The sequence below is a fragment of the Atractosteus spatula genome, chromosome 6, assembly GCF_055471065.1.
Source record: "Atractosteus spatula isolate fAtrSpa1 chromosome 6, fAtrSpa1.hap1, whole genome shotgun sequence".
NCBI lineage: Eukaryota > Metazoa > Chordata > Actinopteri > Semionotiformes > Lepisosteidae > Atractosteus > Atractosteus spatula.
The window spans coordinates 4,731,370-4,747,814 of record NC_142711.1 but is presented as its reverse complement, the minus strand read 5'-3'; the positions used below and the strand labels follow the sequence as shown (position 1 = coordinate 4,747,814).

The 16,445-nt window shown below is 40.1% G+C and overlaps 1 protein-coding gene across 1 annotated transcript in view; it reads right to left on the bottom strand.

The window, feature by feature from the left end:
• The window catches only part of lama1 (laminin, alpha 1), a 65,067-nt gene that overhangs the window by 39,565 nt on the left and 9,057 nt on the right, over positions 1 to 16,445 (bottom strand). Inside the window, exons 4-16 of the mRNA XM_088919048.1 lie at positions 12,573 to 12,815; positions 10,112 to 10,291; positions 9,364 to 9,453; positions 8,764 to 8,881; positions 7,060 to 7,238; positions 6,622 to 6,727; positions 6,052 to 6,212; positions 5,533 to 5,673; positions 5,155 to 5,322; positions 3,130 to 3,231; positions 2,345 to 2,559; positions 1,265 to 1,376; positions 927 to 1,037 (exon numbers count right to left, since the gene is read on the bottom strand). Coding sequence (XP_088775174.1) covers positions 927 to 1,037; positions 1,265 to 1,376; positions 2,345 to 2,559; positions 3,130 to 3,231; positions 5,155 to 5,322; positions 5,533 to 5,673; positions 6,052 to 6,212; positions 6,622 to 6,727; positions 7,060 to 7,238; positions 8,764 to 8,881; positions 9,364 to 9,453; positions 10,112 to 10,291; positions 12,573 to 12,815 — 1,926 coding nt within the window. The remainder of the gene's footprint in view (positions 1 to 926; positions 1,038 to 1,264; positions 1,377 to 2,344; positions 2,560 to 3,129; positions 3,232 to 5,154; positions 5,323 to 5,532; positions 5,674 to 6,051; positions 6,213 to 6,621; positions 6,728 to 7,059; positions 7,239 to 8,763; positions 8,882 to 9,363; positions 9,454 to 10,111; positions 10,292 to 12,572; positions 12,816 to 16,445) is intronic.

Here is a 16,445-nt window from a genome sequence, read left to right as displayed (position 1 = left end):
TTCTAAAGATTTTTCAGTCTTAAATTCCCACTTAAATTACTGAGAGCATACAGTAGGGTGTTAAATGATGTGGCAGAAAGTGCTGATGAAGTGTGGGCAAAAGGCTTGTCACTTCAATGTGACAGAGTAGCACAAATGAAAGTGCATCCTCATGCTAAATGTTAAACAGCAATGTCTTTAGAGACAATGATGTTATATTTTATTTGCAAATTTTACTGTCTTCCTCTTGCACTGTTAATGTCACCTCATTTGGATACTGAAACAGGTTCAAATGTCTTTGCAAATGCTGTCTAAGACTGTAAAACTGTACAATATCTGACTCACTCCAGACTCATTCATCAAGGCATGTCCTGCTAATCATACCCCTTCTGATTGTCATCACATTCACCTTCATCAAACCCACCCATTCGTGGTCTTCTCAACCATATAAGATGACAGTTTTGGATTAGTTAACAAGGAAAGAAAAGAGGTATGTTTTATTGAGTTGAATGGATGGCTTTGATGAATAGGGATGAATATGATCTTAATGTTACATAGTATTAGTTGTCTGATAAAATTCTGCAATGTACAGTAGGTATCTTTTAGAGATATAGTATCTACTGTAGAAGCAAGCACGTGAGAGAAACTCATAAGCTTAATTCACAGGGTTCTCTTCTATTACTGGAAGTGAAAAAGGTACCAGACTGGTGCCAAAGTCTTTACTGAACCACAATGGTTCTGCATTTAAAAAAATCATCTGCATCTTCAATCAAGTGGTGTAATATTACACTAAATATTTTGCGTCTTAGTACAAGACAGAGTGAATTATCAGTCTAAACCCAGCTCGAATGGATTAGGAAAGAACAACGACTCTGGTGTAAAAGTACCATAAACCCACAAGACTTATTATCTGAAGTAATCTTGTGTGACAAACAATGACAACTTACAAAGCAGGCACCATTGATATCACATTCGGTAGCGTGATAATTGCATTCACACTGCATACAGTTGCCTCCAAACAGAATCCCTCCAACTCGATAGAAACCAGAGCTGCAATACTAGAAAAGAAGAACAAATTACATTTTTGCCTGTTTTATGATGTCTAGGTTTTATCTGATGCATTGCACAACCGTATCCCAATAATACCATCAATTCAACACTGAACAAAAACAAATTGGTCGAGAGAAGACCACATCATCCTGTGTAATACAGCAACAATGTGGCTGATTGTTTTGTATCTATAAGGTAGAACAACACACGTCGGATTATAAGGGGGAGATCCTACCTCACAAGAAGTCCCAGTGTAGCCCCAAGGACATTCACAGTGTTCTACATTCAGTGCAAGTTTGAGACCTGTAGCATTCATATCTGCTGTATCCAGAGAGGCAGTTCTCAGTCTGCGGGGACAAGTCAAGGATAATCAGTCCATAAAAAGGTCAACATAACTAACCAAGAAATTAAAGATCATTTGTATTGCGGTAGGATTCTAGGGGACAATCAATATGGACTGGGAGAAAAGGTACAGTTAGTCTTCTTTAACTTGCAGGAGTGGTATGAATAAGCAACAACAATAATGGACAAATACAGTTCATTTATATGTAATTGTAATTTTGCTAAGTATCTTAGTAAAGTTCCTAAAAATAAATTAATTAATAAATTACAGACAGATGTCTTTTAATTAAAAACCTAATAACGGACAGGATCAGTATTAGGACCACTGCTCTTTCTAACTCAAATTAATGAACTGATTATGAGATTCTGGCATCTAGTACCTGTATAGTAATCTAGTGTCTAGTTCTGGCAGCTAGTCAAATTCACATATTCTCCAAAATAGGAGAATTAGGAAAAATTGGAGAGGCTGCAAAGGGAAATCACATAAAACTAGGAAAACACAAAACAAAAAAAACAATCAATATAAGGAAACAGTAAGCTTCATGAAGATACCTACGAAAAATGCGTTTTACATGGGACATATCATTTGGAACAAAAAACTGAGCATTGCTGCAAAACCAAAGCTGACATCTTGGCTTTCAAAAAGCCGTTGAATGAGACTCTGATAACTTGGCTATCTTCAAAAAATAAGCTAGATGAGCTGAAAAGCTTTCTTATTTGTAACCTTATAGCCACCCTTCACACACCACGACAGACAACATTTCGAATACACTTGTGTAACACAAACTACAGGGAGAAGTGCAGCTCCACCGAATAATGTTTATTAGACATTTCCCTCTGACTGACTCGGCCCAGTGACGGGCTCAAGGGGGGGGTTTAAATTCACACCCATCCCAGCACCAGCAGTATTAAGCATCCGGTTAATTCCTCCCCCAGAGAGGGGAGACGCATTGGAAAGCGAGGCTTCGCTTGCCTGACAACGGCTTCAGCGGTGCTGTTGACGTGGACTCTGATCCGCAGGGCTGTCAGGTTGGCAATCGCCGTCAGGAGCTCGTCCCGCTGTGCGGGATTCCGGGAGAGCAGGCCGACGAAGCTCCCAGGCACCATTTCCACCCTGGCGCTTTGCTCTTCATGGGGCCTGAGCAGCAGCTGCTGGCTGGTCCCTGTTTGCAGAGCCTTGCCGTTCCCCTGAGGAGAAGACGATGCCAATCGGAACACTCTGCTTCCAGCTTAATTCAATCCCAAATACTTCATTCACCCCCAGGGGAGCACTTTAAGAAACACTAATGTATATAAATAGAACGTTTTTGTATTTTGGAAATTGTGATAAATAATGTGTATCGTGCTTTATTTGCCTTTTCAGCTTTAAAAATGCGCAGTTGGGCGTGCAGTCATTTTATTCTCAGGCATCTTAAACGACAAAGAAGAACCTATTTGTGTTGTGGTGTACTCTCTGCTGAAGTGTGTGGTAAGCACAGAGTGGTGAACGCTGAGAGCCAGTGTAATCATACTGTACATACATCAAAATTAAAAAATAATGATGAACAGGAGGAAGAATTCCTACTTCAAAAACACAGTTCTGATTTTGTCGAGAATTAGCTACTAATCATTTTAACAAGCTGATGAGAGATGACAGCGCTTGATTAAACAGTGGCCGTGGCTACGCCTTTCTTCATTGCTAGTAATGATTCGAAAGAATCCGTTTGCGACCGCTTTTAGCCGTCTTTCGTACAGTGCTTTAAGATAAGGGGGACGTACCTCAATAATGACATCATAAAGAGAGATCATATAAGGATCCCAAGACTCTTCAGCGGGATCAAAAGACACCGTGAAGCTCAAGTACCCTCCGTAAGAGGTCAGCTGCACATGGAAAGGAAAGAAAGGAACTGTTACAAAAGCAACCGTCTGGAAGAACAAGGCAGGATGTATCTGAATCCTACACTGTTGAATTTGACATCCCTTTATTTTAGGCATCTAATGTAGTCTTTTATTCAGTGTGGAGAAGTGGTCAGAGATGCTCCTGTTGTGCCCTTAAGCAAAGTACCACAATCAACTTTCATCGGTAAAACACACAGCTGTATAAATAGGTACAAATGAAAGTACCAGCCAAATAAAATGCAAAGTCAAAATAAAAAGGAGAAATGTTGAAACGTTGTAGAAATGTTGAAATGACAAAATATTGATGAACTGTATTCTGCGAATGAAGAGAGCTGAAATGAATTTGGGTAATGGGTGTTTATTGTCCTGTTCCTTTAGTAAGGCCTCCTCAGCGAGGTGGCTGAATGGTCAAAGACACTCGGAGGCTGAGCTCTGTGATCCAGAAACTGCAAGTTGCATGACAATTCTGTGACTGCAAATTGTAGTTGATTATATCTAATCATGCTGTTTGATCTTCAGCAACCAAAAGTATAACCTCTGCCTGTTTTTGAACTCCGGTTTCCTCTCACACCCCAAAGACGCAATGTGTAGGATTAAGTGGCACTCTCTACACTGCCCACCTTATGTGTTCAAGTACAGTATGTATTTTTTGTGAGTGCCCTGGCATCCTGTCCAGGGTAAATCCCGCCCTGAGCCCACTGTCTGCCGGGTGAGGCTCCTGCTCACTGTGACCCTGTATTGGACTAAGAGGTTGTTGAAAACGGATGAAGTAATGTGTCACGATCGTCACCCCTCCTCTAGAGGGCGCTCCGACCCTTTTGTGTTTCAGTTTCAGTATCACGTTCACCCGCCCCTGGATTCACCGTATTATTGAAACCTGGTGCTCCGGAAGCTCAGGGCTCTGCATTAGAAGACGGACGCCCGGAGGCCCGCCTAGCATCAAATCGCCCTACGTCCGCGGCTTGAAGGCACAGGCTTCCGATCGGCGTCCTGACCCAGCTGAGTCCTGGGCTCGGAGCGCCTGGCTTCGTCACTCCATTTTTAATCTCCTTGTTCCATGTCCCTGTTCCCGTTTTTAATCATTCTGTCTTGGATGGATCCCCTGGTTTTGGATTTTGCACTGCGGATGTTCTACATTGGACTGTTTTCTGGACTTGTTCGTCTGCTCTTCCCCCTTGCACATGGATTCCCTGTCGGCACCTCCCCCTGTTCGCCATCCCTTCCTTTCCTCTCCTAACTGGGATTCACCCGTAGCCCCTTTTCCAGTCTAAACTACGCAACTACACGGGAGTCAGGACCGGCTCCCGTTACACTGTGAAAATAAATCATGGACCATTCTAAAACCTCCTTTATAGGTCTCTCCCCCCTCCCATCTTTCACTGCGGATTACAAATTGTAATTCAATTAATCACTCCAGGGACTAATGTGTATACAGATTCAATTTTGTTACAAAGAGTACAACCAAATTATTGCCCGGCTTCATATTTCAGTTCTGGAAGAGTTTAATCACAGGGCATGATCCATTAACTTGCCAAAAAAAAAGAGTGGAAATTGAGAAGTAAAAAAAAATCCTTGAGGGAGAACATTAACTAACTTCTGCAAGCCTGTTCAAATCAATTTTGCCTGCATTAATACTTGCAGTTCCTTATCAAGAATAACAGCTCACAGAGACATTATGCTGCAATTTGCTTAATGCCTTTTGGCAACAGGATTCCAATAAGTGAAAAGGCTTAACAATAATGTGGGTCTTTTTTAAAACATTCTATTAAATCTTAGGACATCATAAAAATTAAACACTGATAGAGTCAGCTTCCCTAATAAACCTTCACTGGACACAGAAATCAAGGAAAGCATTTGAGAAGCCAAGAAGAGCATTTCTTATATCTAACTAAAAGAAAAGGCTACCTTGTTTCCCAGGAATCTCTCGGGTGCTGACCAGGAATAGAGGAATTGCAGTGTCCTGCCTTCTGCTGTGTTGTTAACAGTGACAGGAAGTCCATTAATGTAGAATGGGGCTCTGGCGAGACTGTCACTTTCAACAACAGACCGCAGCCACCCATCGGTGTTTACCACCTGACAATACAAAAAAAGAAAACAACAAGTGATATCCGCTTACAAATGAGCTGCTGGTGGTTTTAAGAAAAGTATCTTGAAACTGTCTGCCATATCATTCGTGAAGTATACGTTTCTACCCACTTTTGGATCATGGTTGGATCATGGTAGGTATCTAAAGCAACATCAGCTGATACAGTTATTGAGACTCTGTGGTTTACAAAGTCTTACCTGATCTATGGGCCAGGAGATACTGTCACACACATCTGACACTCCAAAACAGAAGCACTCAGTGCAGCCCTCTGGGTTGCTCTCTTGAAGGTTATAATAGCCCCGTTTACAAAGGTCGCAATTTGCACCCATCACATTTTCCTGCAAAGAGCGAAGGCCAGTCAGTTGCAAACCAAAACAAACGGAAAAGTACTTGTCATGAAATGAACTTTATTTCATAGTTTTACAAAGCTATCGGATGTCTCTCTCCTTATATATCGCTGGCACACTAAAAACATGTAAACAAAACCCCAAAAATATTGTCCTGAAGCAAAACAGGTTACTGATTTCCTGTATAATAAGTGTTGGTACAGTATAAAAGGAGCTTTGTGCTTGTAATCTTAGACACAAAATATCAGTTGCATTGTCAGGGAAATGCTTGTGGAAAATCAGTGTTACCATCCAGCTCTCCAGATCTGCGGTACCATAATAAACAAAGCCAGAAACAAAGGCCAGGGACAGAAAATGATCTTCACTTACTTTGCATATACATTCTTCAGCACACGGATCTTTATTAATGCTGCCCACCAGACTGCAATTACACCGGATGCAGTAGGGAAAGCCCTTGAAGCCAAATGCACAGCGGTCGCATTTATCACCAGCGTATCCCTCTTTACAGTAACACTGCCCAGCATGTAAACCTAAGAGAAAAATACCTTATATAGCAATTGCCACAAAGTGAAGTTAAAATACAGTGAGAGGATTAAAGGCACAGTGTTTACATTTATTATCATGAAGGGAAAACTAGAAACTGTATCTCAAGAAGAAATTCTTTGACAAATTTGAGGTCCCTGTGTTTGCTGTGTCCGAGATGTAAAACCTTGACTCTAAATACAAGAATGATTCAGAAACTAAAATCGACACAAACAAGCATTGAAATGTATAGCACTGGAATCTGCAAATGAAATTAAAGAGGTTTTCAGGTGTCACATGTCCAGAACTGAAGACAGGGACAGGCGAATGAAAACTGTTGACGGTGAAGATGAATGTGAGGTCACTCCACACATTACCAAAATGAAAATGATAAATGAACATAAAGATCCAAATTACCATTCTGGAGATCAGCCTGATTTTCATCCTTAACACAGTTAAGATGCACAGAGCCATATGGATCACACCCACATTCAATGCAAGGGTTCTCTGCATATGGTGAGACCTAATCATGGAAAGGAATTACAAGAAAAGACATTTAGTAAAACCTAACCTCTCGGTGCTAGAAATACTAAAAATAAGAAACTACAGAAAACAGCCGAGGTTGTTAAAAGCAAAGGTATTCTAGGAAGATGCAGAACAATTACATTTTACACTATTTTAAACTTCACTGATATGAGTTATTTCCTTCCAAATGAATGACTTGATTTTCAATTTCTTGCAAACTAAGTCAACAGACACCTACGGTAGTTAGAAAAAAAGACCTCCAGATAAAGACGAAGCAATAGCAGGTAGCAGCTATGAAATTCGCACGTCAGAACAGAGAGGAAGACTTGCCTCCTGAGGTCTGAAGTAGCCATCGATGCACGTCTCGCAGTTAATGCCAGCTGTATTTTGAGTGCAGTTTACACAGACTCCTCCCCCAACAAACTGGCCGTGAACATTCAGGCTCTTCTTGGTGTCTGCCACTGTCTGGTTGTAGTAACAATTTTCAGTCTTGTTATGACAGTTGCATTCTAGAGAGAAATACCACAAATGAATTTAAATCCATACAGCACAAATGAGAATGTGACTGCTTCTGCTCAAAATATACAATTACAACTCAAATGTCTGTTTTGTTCCACTTCTTTACAACCTCAGCAGCATTTATTATGTTCTAGATCCAAGTTATAACTAGACCTCGAGACATTTTTCAAGGCTGCTAAGCACTTTCTGTTTGCACGAAATACACTGTACAAAAAGTGCAAACACCGCTAAAGCAATGTAGCAGAAAGGCTGCTGCTGTACAAAGTGGATGTTTGTAGCAAAGAAAGAAAGAATAACATATAAGAACAATTTGTGTTTTCACTAATATGAAAACTGTGATGTGCTAACGAACGTTACATTTATGAAATACTGTAGCAAAGCTACAGGCAGTTAGGGATCTACAAAATAATAAAGGAACAAGGCATAAGAATTGTCTCCAGTAACACGAACCCTCACGTGTGTCAATTGTACTTGCAATATAAATTAGTGAGGAGTATGTCTATTGCCAAGGGCACTAACAAAAACTTACAAACCCAAACTGGCAGTATTGCACTGTTGTGTTACTGCAATCAAATGAACTTTACACTGCTATAAGTCACATTTAACAAAACAGGATCTGTACATATAAAAAGTATTTTCTGTGTAGAGTAAGAGTGCTCTCTTCCAAAAATGTTGATCCAGAGAGAAATACTGTATCTTCAGTTTCCTGAAGGCATGTTCAATTTAATTAACACCATCAGAAAGGAGCCAAGATTTGTGGAAGTAATCATAAGTATGACATTAAGATATTGATAAGAGTATTATAATCACGGAAGAAGAAAAGGTTTACATACTGTGATTAAATTACTTTTCCCCATGATTATGCCAACCAAATTTGTTGAGAACTGGATTTGGAAGACTTGAATGTCGTTTTGATCATTTTCAGCACTACTATTTGTTACACTAGAACAGTCTTCAATTTTGCCGGCAAAATCTGGAAATGTACCACCTTTTGTCAAAAGACATTACAGAATAAAGAAGTACTCGAGCCGCCATCGTGGATTACTCTACAATAGTTTCACACTATTCACCCAACAACAAGCCAGAGTCCATCTCATACCAATTGCCTTGTCTGTGCCAGTATACCAGGCATGTTTCTGGAACTGATCAGCTACTTGGAGTTCCAGGAGAGCCAGTTTGAAATTGGAGAAAAGGTAAATTAAATGAAAAAAACAAAACAAAAATCCTTCCCATCATTGGTGGCTGATAAGCTTGGGAGACAAATATTTTGCGCACTAACATGCACTAACCATGAAGCTGAAGAAAAATACTGAAAGAGACGAGCTTGAAAGGCAGTGAGAGAAAAGCTTTTCAAGTTTGCGAAAAAGGGCTAAAAATAAAAAAAAATACTTCAAAACATCTTTCGCAGCACAAGGCAATAAAAAGTGCCCTGCAGGAAAAACAGAGTAGTGAAAACAGAGCTTACTGAGCAACACATTTATTCATTGAGTTTCTGTTTTAGCAAATTTTGCTTACTTTCACAAGTGTTGCCATCAGACAGGGTTCCAGGTTGCCAGGGTTTCTGATGGTAGCCAGGGCAACATTCATTACAGCTCTCCCCACACGCATTGTGCTCACATACACACTGGAGCTTCTACATTAACAAAGGAGAACAGTAGATGTTTTGTTGGAAATATTTATCTGCTCCGTTGCTCGACAGTACTTAGGCTCTGTATCCACGTTCTTGAGAAACATGGGCACATAGTTTAAACAATGCTGTGCTGAAATGCGGACATTTCAGTAACTCTCAGCAATACTTTAAAACCAGTCACTGTCGGTAGGACTATGAGAGAAGAAACAAGCAACAGATCCCAACGTTAACTCTTCATCAGGTGTTAAGGACACCAGTGGGTTACGAGCTGCAGGCATTGAGTGTCAAGTTGCAGCTGACGCGCTCTTGAGATTACAGCTGTTCTCGCTATCGGTCTCACATGAGGCGTCATTTTTTGATAAACTGCAACATTCTGGCAATGTCATCCAAAAAGTATACGGCTAACTGGAACTAAACACTCTCTGCAGCTTCTACAGCTACAATTTCCATTAAAAAAGTCTTCAGGATTTATGTCTTTACACAACCTTGGACACTTCATCCCAGGGGCAGCTTTGAGCATGGCCATAACAGATGCACATCCCTCCCACAGATATGTCCTTGATGGAGTAATAATACTGTGGGGAAAAAGACAGGATTATGGAATACAAATCCAATATTCACTCTTGTTTTATGTTGATACAGCAATGTTGAACGCAAACATAAAGGCATTACATTCAGAAAATACTGAAAGAAAGCTCATTCTTTATACACAGTGTTCTACAATATGAAAGATAGTGCAATTAAGATTTCCCAGTACCACAGTTCTATGTCCAGCTTTTAATGTTAAGTTATTGGTATATTTTCTCCTAAACCTTTACACTCTCCTATACATTGAACAATTAAAAAAAGTATCATGACAGAAAATAAGCGTGCATTTTTGCTTTCTTCTTTTTCAAAGTCACAGAGAACGCTACTGTTTGTTTGGAAGTTTTAACTATTACAAGGGCACCGACATAAGAAGAAACTGGCAAACCTAGGTGGCAAAAAAAGAAAACAGAGTTTTCAGAGTCAACTGGGAGATGAGTGTGACCCATTTTAATATATACACAGCGCACCTAGCAATATTAAAAGTTTATTGAGCTCCAACAGACTATCTGGATCAATTGTCTCTTTATTTTATCTTTTATTAAAAACTTAAATGTGAGCAAAGTCAAATGGAAACTCAAAGAAAACACAAGCTGCCTCCTTAGTAACTAGTTTTCTTGCCAGTACTGCAAGAGGAGTTCCCCATACCCGACGGGTGACTATGGGATCGACGTCTTTGGGGTCCCTGTAGCTGAGTGTCATGAGGTCGGCGTTGAGAGTCCGGATCCGCTGCAGCCGGAGGCGGATGTACCGAGAGGAGGTGAACTGCAGCAGGGCAGGGGTGAGCTCATCAGCACCCGGCCTGCCATTGATCAGGGAGGTGTGGATCTGCGCAAAGCCACACAGGCAAAAGCTTGAGACAAACCAATTTTCACAGCAAACACATAAAAAAGTCACATGGCTGTTTTCGGGCAGCTTAGCAAATGTTTTATTGCCCTTGCTAGAAAAATCTGATTTCCCCCAAATCCGAATTTAAAGATATGCAGCAGCTAAAGGAGAAGAGAAAAAGGAACATTAAAAAGGAAGAATAATACAAAGCATGTTTGAAATTGAAATTACACAAGCTAAGACTACATCACTAAATGACAAATGTAAAGGAAAATTTTATTTTATTTAATTTTATTCCTTCTACGATGGGCTCTCCATAAGAGGCTTGTCTGTAGCCCCTCATTACTGGGAGTGTTTTTTTTTCTGTAATTGACAAACCACTGCTTTTATCACATATTTCAATGTTTCAGCCTCTCTAAAATCCAGTTGGCACTGTGAATGGTCAGGAAGCATGCATTTGAAGAATTGTACATTGTCTGACTCTCAGGTGACTACTTCAGCCTTGAACGAATGCCAGGGTTTATGACTCTAGCTGTGTGAAACAGGATCACATCAAGAGTTTTCTCTAGAAGGGCTTTGCGCTTTATAGAGGTATTAAGGTCTCTACAACATGAAGGTCTTACAATAAAAAGGAGGTCAAGCCTTTCATTAGCCTTCCTCCCATCAGCAGGAGATATGTGCCGAATTAATAGCAATACTGTGAGTAAAATGTAATGATATTCAACAAAGGTTTCTCCATAAGTCTTACGTTTCACTGACTACTCTTTAAAAATGGCAAGCGCTTAAGACTAAAAAATTAAAAACAGATAATCACCTGTTTTGTGGAAGCCAGTGACATGTAAACATTGCACTGTAACCCCTTATTGCTTCACAAATCTACGAAGCAAAACATCTCAAACGTTGTGAACAACTGACGCTATTGAACAACAGTATCTTGGTTACTGAGTTGCCACATGTCCAGGTTCTAACAGAATTGTTCTCTTTTTGAGATGCCAAAAAATCTGTAAAATTTTCTTGGTCACCTTAAATGTTCATTGTTTTTGTTGAATCCCTAATAGCATTTCTTTAATAACATCATATTTATGTGGAACATCACTTCAGCTACAGAGTTCTTGTAATCTCATCTGTTAGGACACATCTTTTACAAAAAGCCTATCTTGCTTAAATATAAGAATGCCAGGGTTTATGACTCTAGCTGTGTGAAACAGGACCACATCAAGAGTTCTCTCTCGAGTAAATATAAGTAAGAAAAATTGCAGTAAGTGAAGACAGTCTTACATTGGGTTTATAGAAAGCAAATGCTTTTTTTCAGGTAATGGATTTGGCGTTGTTTTTTAGTCAGACTTACTGTAGCAGCCTCACAATAACATTGGAAACCGACGTATCAATACTTTTTTTCTGAACACACTGCAAGTGTTACAACGAAATATGGAATATGGAATATGGAGGACAAGTCATATAGTGTGTAATAAACTTCCAGACCCTGGCTTGAGGTCATTCCTCTGACCTGGCTTGACTGCTTTTAAAAAAAAACCTGTTGTACGTGACATGTCAGAAATAACTTAAAAGGTGGAGACAAATAACGTTATCAGAAATAGCTACTTTGCCATGTGTGGAAGTATTTCTACTGTTCCAATACGTAGGTAGTGGTCACTCAGAAACACAAATCTATAGTAATAACACAGCATGACCATAGCTGTGCTCAGACTATAAGGCACTGTGGGGGATACACCTTGTGTCTTCTTCAGGGTCCTCTGGAAATGTGCTTTTTCACCACAAATTAAAACTCATCCCAGACCTTCACTGAACTGAGCTGTGACTCCCTGAATCTCTACAATAAATATGATGAATAACGGGAACACAAGTACATACAGTACCACTAAGAGGGAGCTTAACAGGCAAATAATATTCACTAAGTGGTGCTACTGTAGTTTATCCATGTTCCATGTTTCATATCCATGGGTGTTATACAAATGTGGAATATGAAAAGCAGATAGCATCAGAAAGTAACAACATGAACTAGACATGAGGTGATGACCTATCAGAGCAAGAAAAGGGGCACAGAAGTGTCATAAGCCACATGGGACTGCAAACAGACAGGCCAGGGGGGGAATCATTCATACACTGTGTGGAACTACCTGCAGACCAAACTGAACGTGCCTGCATTTATTTATGCGATCTGCTCATGATCTGCGGCCTTCAGCGTCCTCAGTGCAGCACAGATAACTGCATGCAGTGTGACTTATATCCTTAGAAACAGACTGCTGGCACCGCCCCATACCTCTCCGTGCTCCAGCGGGACCAGTCGGGAGTAGTACGAGGTGCAGATGACTTCGTCGTCTCTTTTGTACGTCGGGGGCCCAATCCGAGGAGTGACGTTGTACCGCGTCAAGCACTCCGTGTCGCTGATGGCGTAGTACTGCCAGGGCTGGAACTCCACCCCGTCCAGAGAGCGCTCCAGGATCCAGTTTCCGGGGCGCGGGGAGTTGGCTGCCTTGATGATGATATAGGCCACTTGGAAGACCTTAAAAAAACACAGAACCAACGTTGTGAATCTACAGAGTGTTCAGTCTAGCAGGTCACCAAAATGGGTTTTTTCAGTTTATAGGGCATAGGAAATATCTATACAGAACCTCGATATAATATGCATTCAACTGTTTTATTTCACATTGTGGCTGATATAATTTGCAACAAATAATTTGCAACAAATTATATCAAGGGAGGTGTTTGCATTGCGGATCTTGAGCCGAGCACATTCAATAGCATATCACTGGTAACCCACGGGTAACTGCACTCATAAGTTACGTTCTAGTGTATACACTCTCAGCCCACTCAAAAAAGCCGAATCTGTACGGCGAAATGAAACTGTGCAAACTGGCAGTTATTCCACTTTACAGCTCGGGTACAAACGACCGTGTGAATCATCTATTGTCTGACCACGTTGTTCACCCTGTGTTTGCCACAGTCTGCTGAACTACCTCTCTGCCCATTATACAGCCGGCTGGGCTATAGACACTTACTTCTGATTACATAGGGGCTTTTCAAGGGCTGCGGTGCCATTATCTTCACATTAAAAACCCCCAGCTGATGCAGCTAATTTTAAATCCTGTTTCAACAAGCAGTCAAAACAAATCCACTCTTTTATCATGTGCTTTTAGTTCAGCCACCATGATGAGAAAAACACCCAAAATATCACTAATCTTTTTATACACTAAAAGAAAAATAAAACCCTATATGTCTTAAAAGCTAACACTGATCTAACACTAATCAAACACTGAAAGTAATTATTCATTTCATTTATGTGGATGCATTCACTTCAACACAATGTAATTATGAATCTTCCACACAACCTCTTGATGTGTCTCCTATCTCCAGATATCTCTGAAGTCATGACAGTTTTTACAGTCAGAGAAATAGCTGAGGAGCCTGAAAACTTCCCTTTTGACTGACAAGGCCATGCTTGTGACATGTGTCATCTAGCTGGCTAGGACCCTGGTTTGTACATGTCATTTCATCACTACTGTACACATACAGGGACAAGAAAAACACATATTCTTCTCCTAGATGTAAAAGAATGACTTTGATTTTGAACATTCCTAATTATACTCAAGTTTACAAACTTTCACTTTTAAAATGTTGCATTTGTTGCATACTTTTTATTTTCCTGGATCAGTAATGCTGGAAAATTATCAAAAAACATCCATAGCCCTTTTGGCTATATTATTCCTGAATAGTAGAGAATGTGTTTAATAATATGATGTTTATCCTCAAAGTACATTTAAATTGTCCACTGGTATTAACTGCAACTAATGAGCGGAAGACATTTGGCCAACCTAGTTTATTAGGTTTGCTGGTAGCTAACAATTTCAGAGTTTCATTCAGACGTTTCTTGGAGGATTCTTGAGAGGATTAGTTTCAACTAATGGGTGGATCTGCGTCTGTGGCTGGAAGGTTGCCGGTTTGATTCGCGGCTAGGAATGCTAGTCTGTTGGGCCCCTGAGCAAGGCCCCTAACCCCAACTGCTCCAGGGGCACTGTACAATGGCTGACCCTGTGCTCTGACCCCCAGCTTCTCTCCCTGTCTGTGTGTCTCATGGAGAGCAAGCTGGGGTATGCGAAAAGACAAATTCCTAAGACAAGAAATTGTATAGGGCCAATAAAGTGATCTTAAATCTCTTAAACCTCAACATCACGGCTGAGTATCTTATTCCACACTTACACAAACCCGTGAGTAAAGAAGTGCCACCCTCTTAATTTTTACTTCTGTCCATTGCTTTGCATTTCCCCCGATTGTCAGGAAGCTGACGTTTTTAGGTTCTCCTTGACACTGCCTTTGAGGACTCTGAAGACAAGAATCATGGCCCTTTGGGGTCTTCTCCATTCAAGACCAACAAGTGTCAGTTCCCTCAGCCTGTACTTTCCCACTCAATGCTATATAACCACTAGCCCAGAAATTTAAATAAGATCGTTTGAATTTAAATTAATTAAATTAGGGGGTTAATCTACACAGGCCAGACTGTGCAAGCCCAAAGTGGAAAATTACCCTTAATATCAGCATTAACACCTTTAGACCCATTAGTAGTCAACACACCGCCCCCGTTATCATGCTGTGACGCTGGTTAGGGAATTATATTTCAGAGGGTTGACCACTGCCTGATGCCGCACCAACATTACTTTCGCCAGCCACCTGGTTTTCCCTGGAAGTCTCCCATCCTAACAGTGAGCAATCGTACCTTCCTTACTTTCTCAGCTATAATGAGATTATGTTAGAAGATATTATGCTGTCGGCAGTAAAGTGAGCAATATGCTCAGATAAAGATTGCAAACATGTGCAAACTCTTTTTTCTAGCATTTGTCTCTTGCTGGTCAGTTTTTAATAATTTTTCTCTTTTCATGCAGTACTTTCCTAATTAATTCTATGTTTTGTTATCAGGATTATGAATGGGGCAAAAAAAAATAGGGGACTTTCCTTAATGTTAGACAAAGAGGTACAGTATTACCGGATTCAGCCACAGAAGCGTAAATCTGTGGCCTGTTAAGCAGTGAGAAGACACAAACAGAAGTATAAATCAGTTTGCAATACTCTGATCAGAAAGGAATGCATTACTGAAATTCCCTAAGACCGATTCTAACTTGAATGAAAACTTTGATATGTAAATCAGATTTTATGATTTTGTTCTGTTAGGAAGCAAGAGATGGCTGACATTTGGCAAAGATGCATTGGACGTGAACTACCAAGAATTTTACTATCTTTCAACTCTCAGAAAGAAAGCAAGCAAGCATGCAACATGCAATATAGTAACTTTTCTTAAATACCTAAAATGCGCATATCTTCAGGCTCTGGACCAAGGAAATACAGTGTGTCCTTCACAATCACAATCAATAACAGCTGACTTTGTGATTTATTTTGTATGACTGACCTTCAGTCAAGGAAGGTCCCAGGTACATATCTGACAAAACATTTTCAATGTACTGTAGCAATTTAAAAATAGCTTTACTGAAACTCCTCCTGCATCTGAATTCCTTAGACTTGCTTAAAGAAACAGGAAAAGAAAAGTTTATATATCTTTTTTTCAGTGTTCTGTGCCCAGTGAATATTTAATCATGCCTGATACTTTAATCATTAAATTGTGATATTGGTATTTGTGATCTAGCTCCTAAATAATGTTTTAGAATGAAAGCCAAATATTTACATGTATGGATACTACTAATATGCTTTTTTCTGACCAAAAACCCACAATATCTTCAACTGTGGCTCGGTAATGTCAACTCCAGATCACTCTCTCACATTGTGGCAAGTACTTTGAAAATAAACAAAAACAAAACCTGTAGTTTTAATTGATTATTTTGTTTATGGCTCCTGAAAGACTGCAAAATAAGGTCTTGGGATCGGCCCTCCTGTAAACAAGCTGGTTTGCCAAAATGAGCTGGATTTCATTCCAGCTGTGGGACAAAGGAACCACAGCCTCTTCAGACATCATTCTAGGAGCAGCCATGCCTCTGGGAGTACCGCAGCAATTTTAAAGGCACGCGTGACTATTTCCCATTCAAATACACCTGCCATGCTAGTTTTTTAAACTGCTCCACCACTCGGAGAAGATTACAATAGCAATCCTTTTAAATGAATGATTGCTTCACATGAATATTATATATTA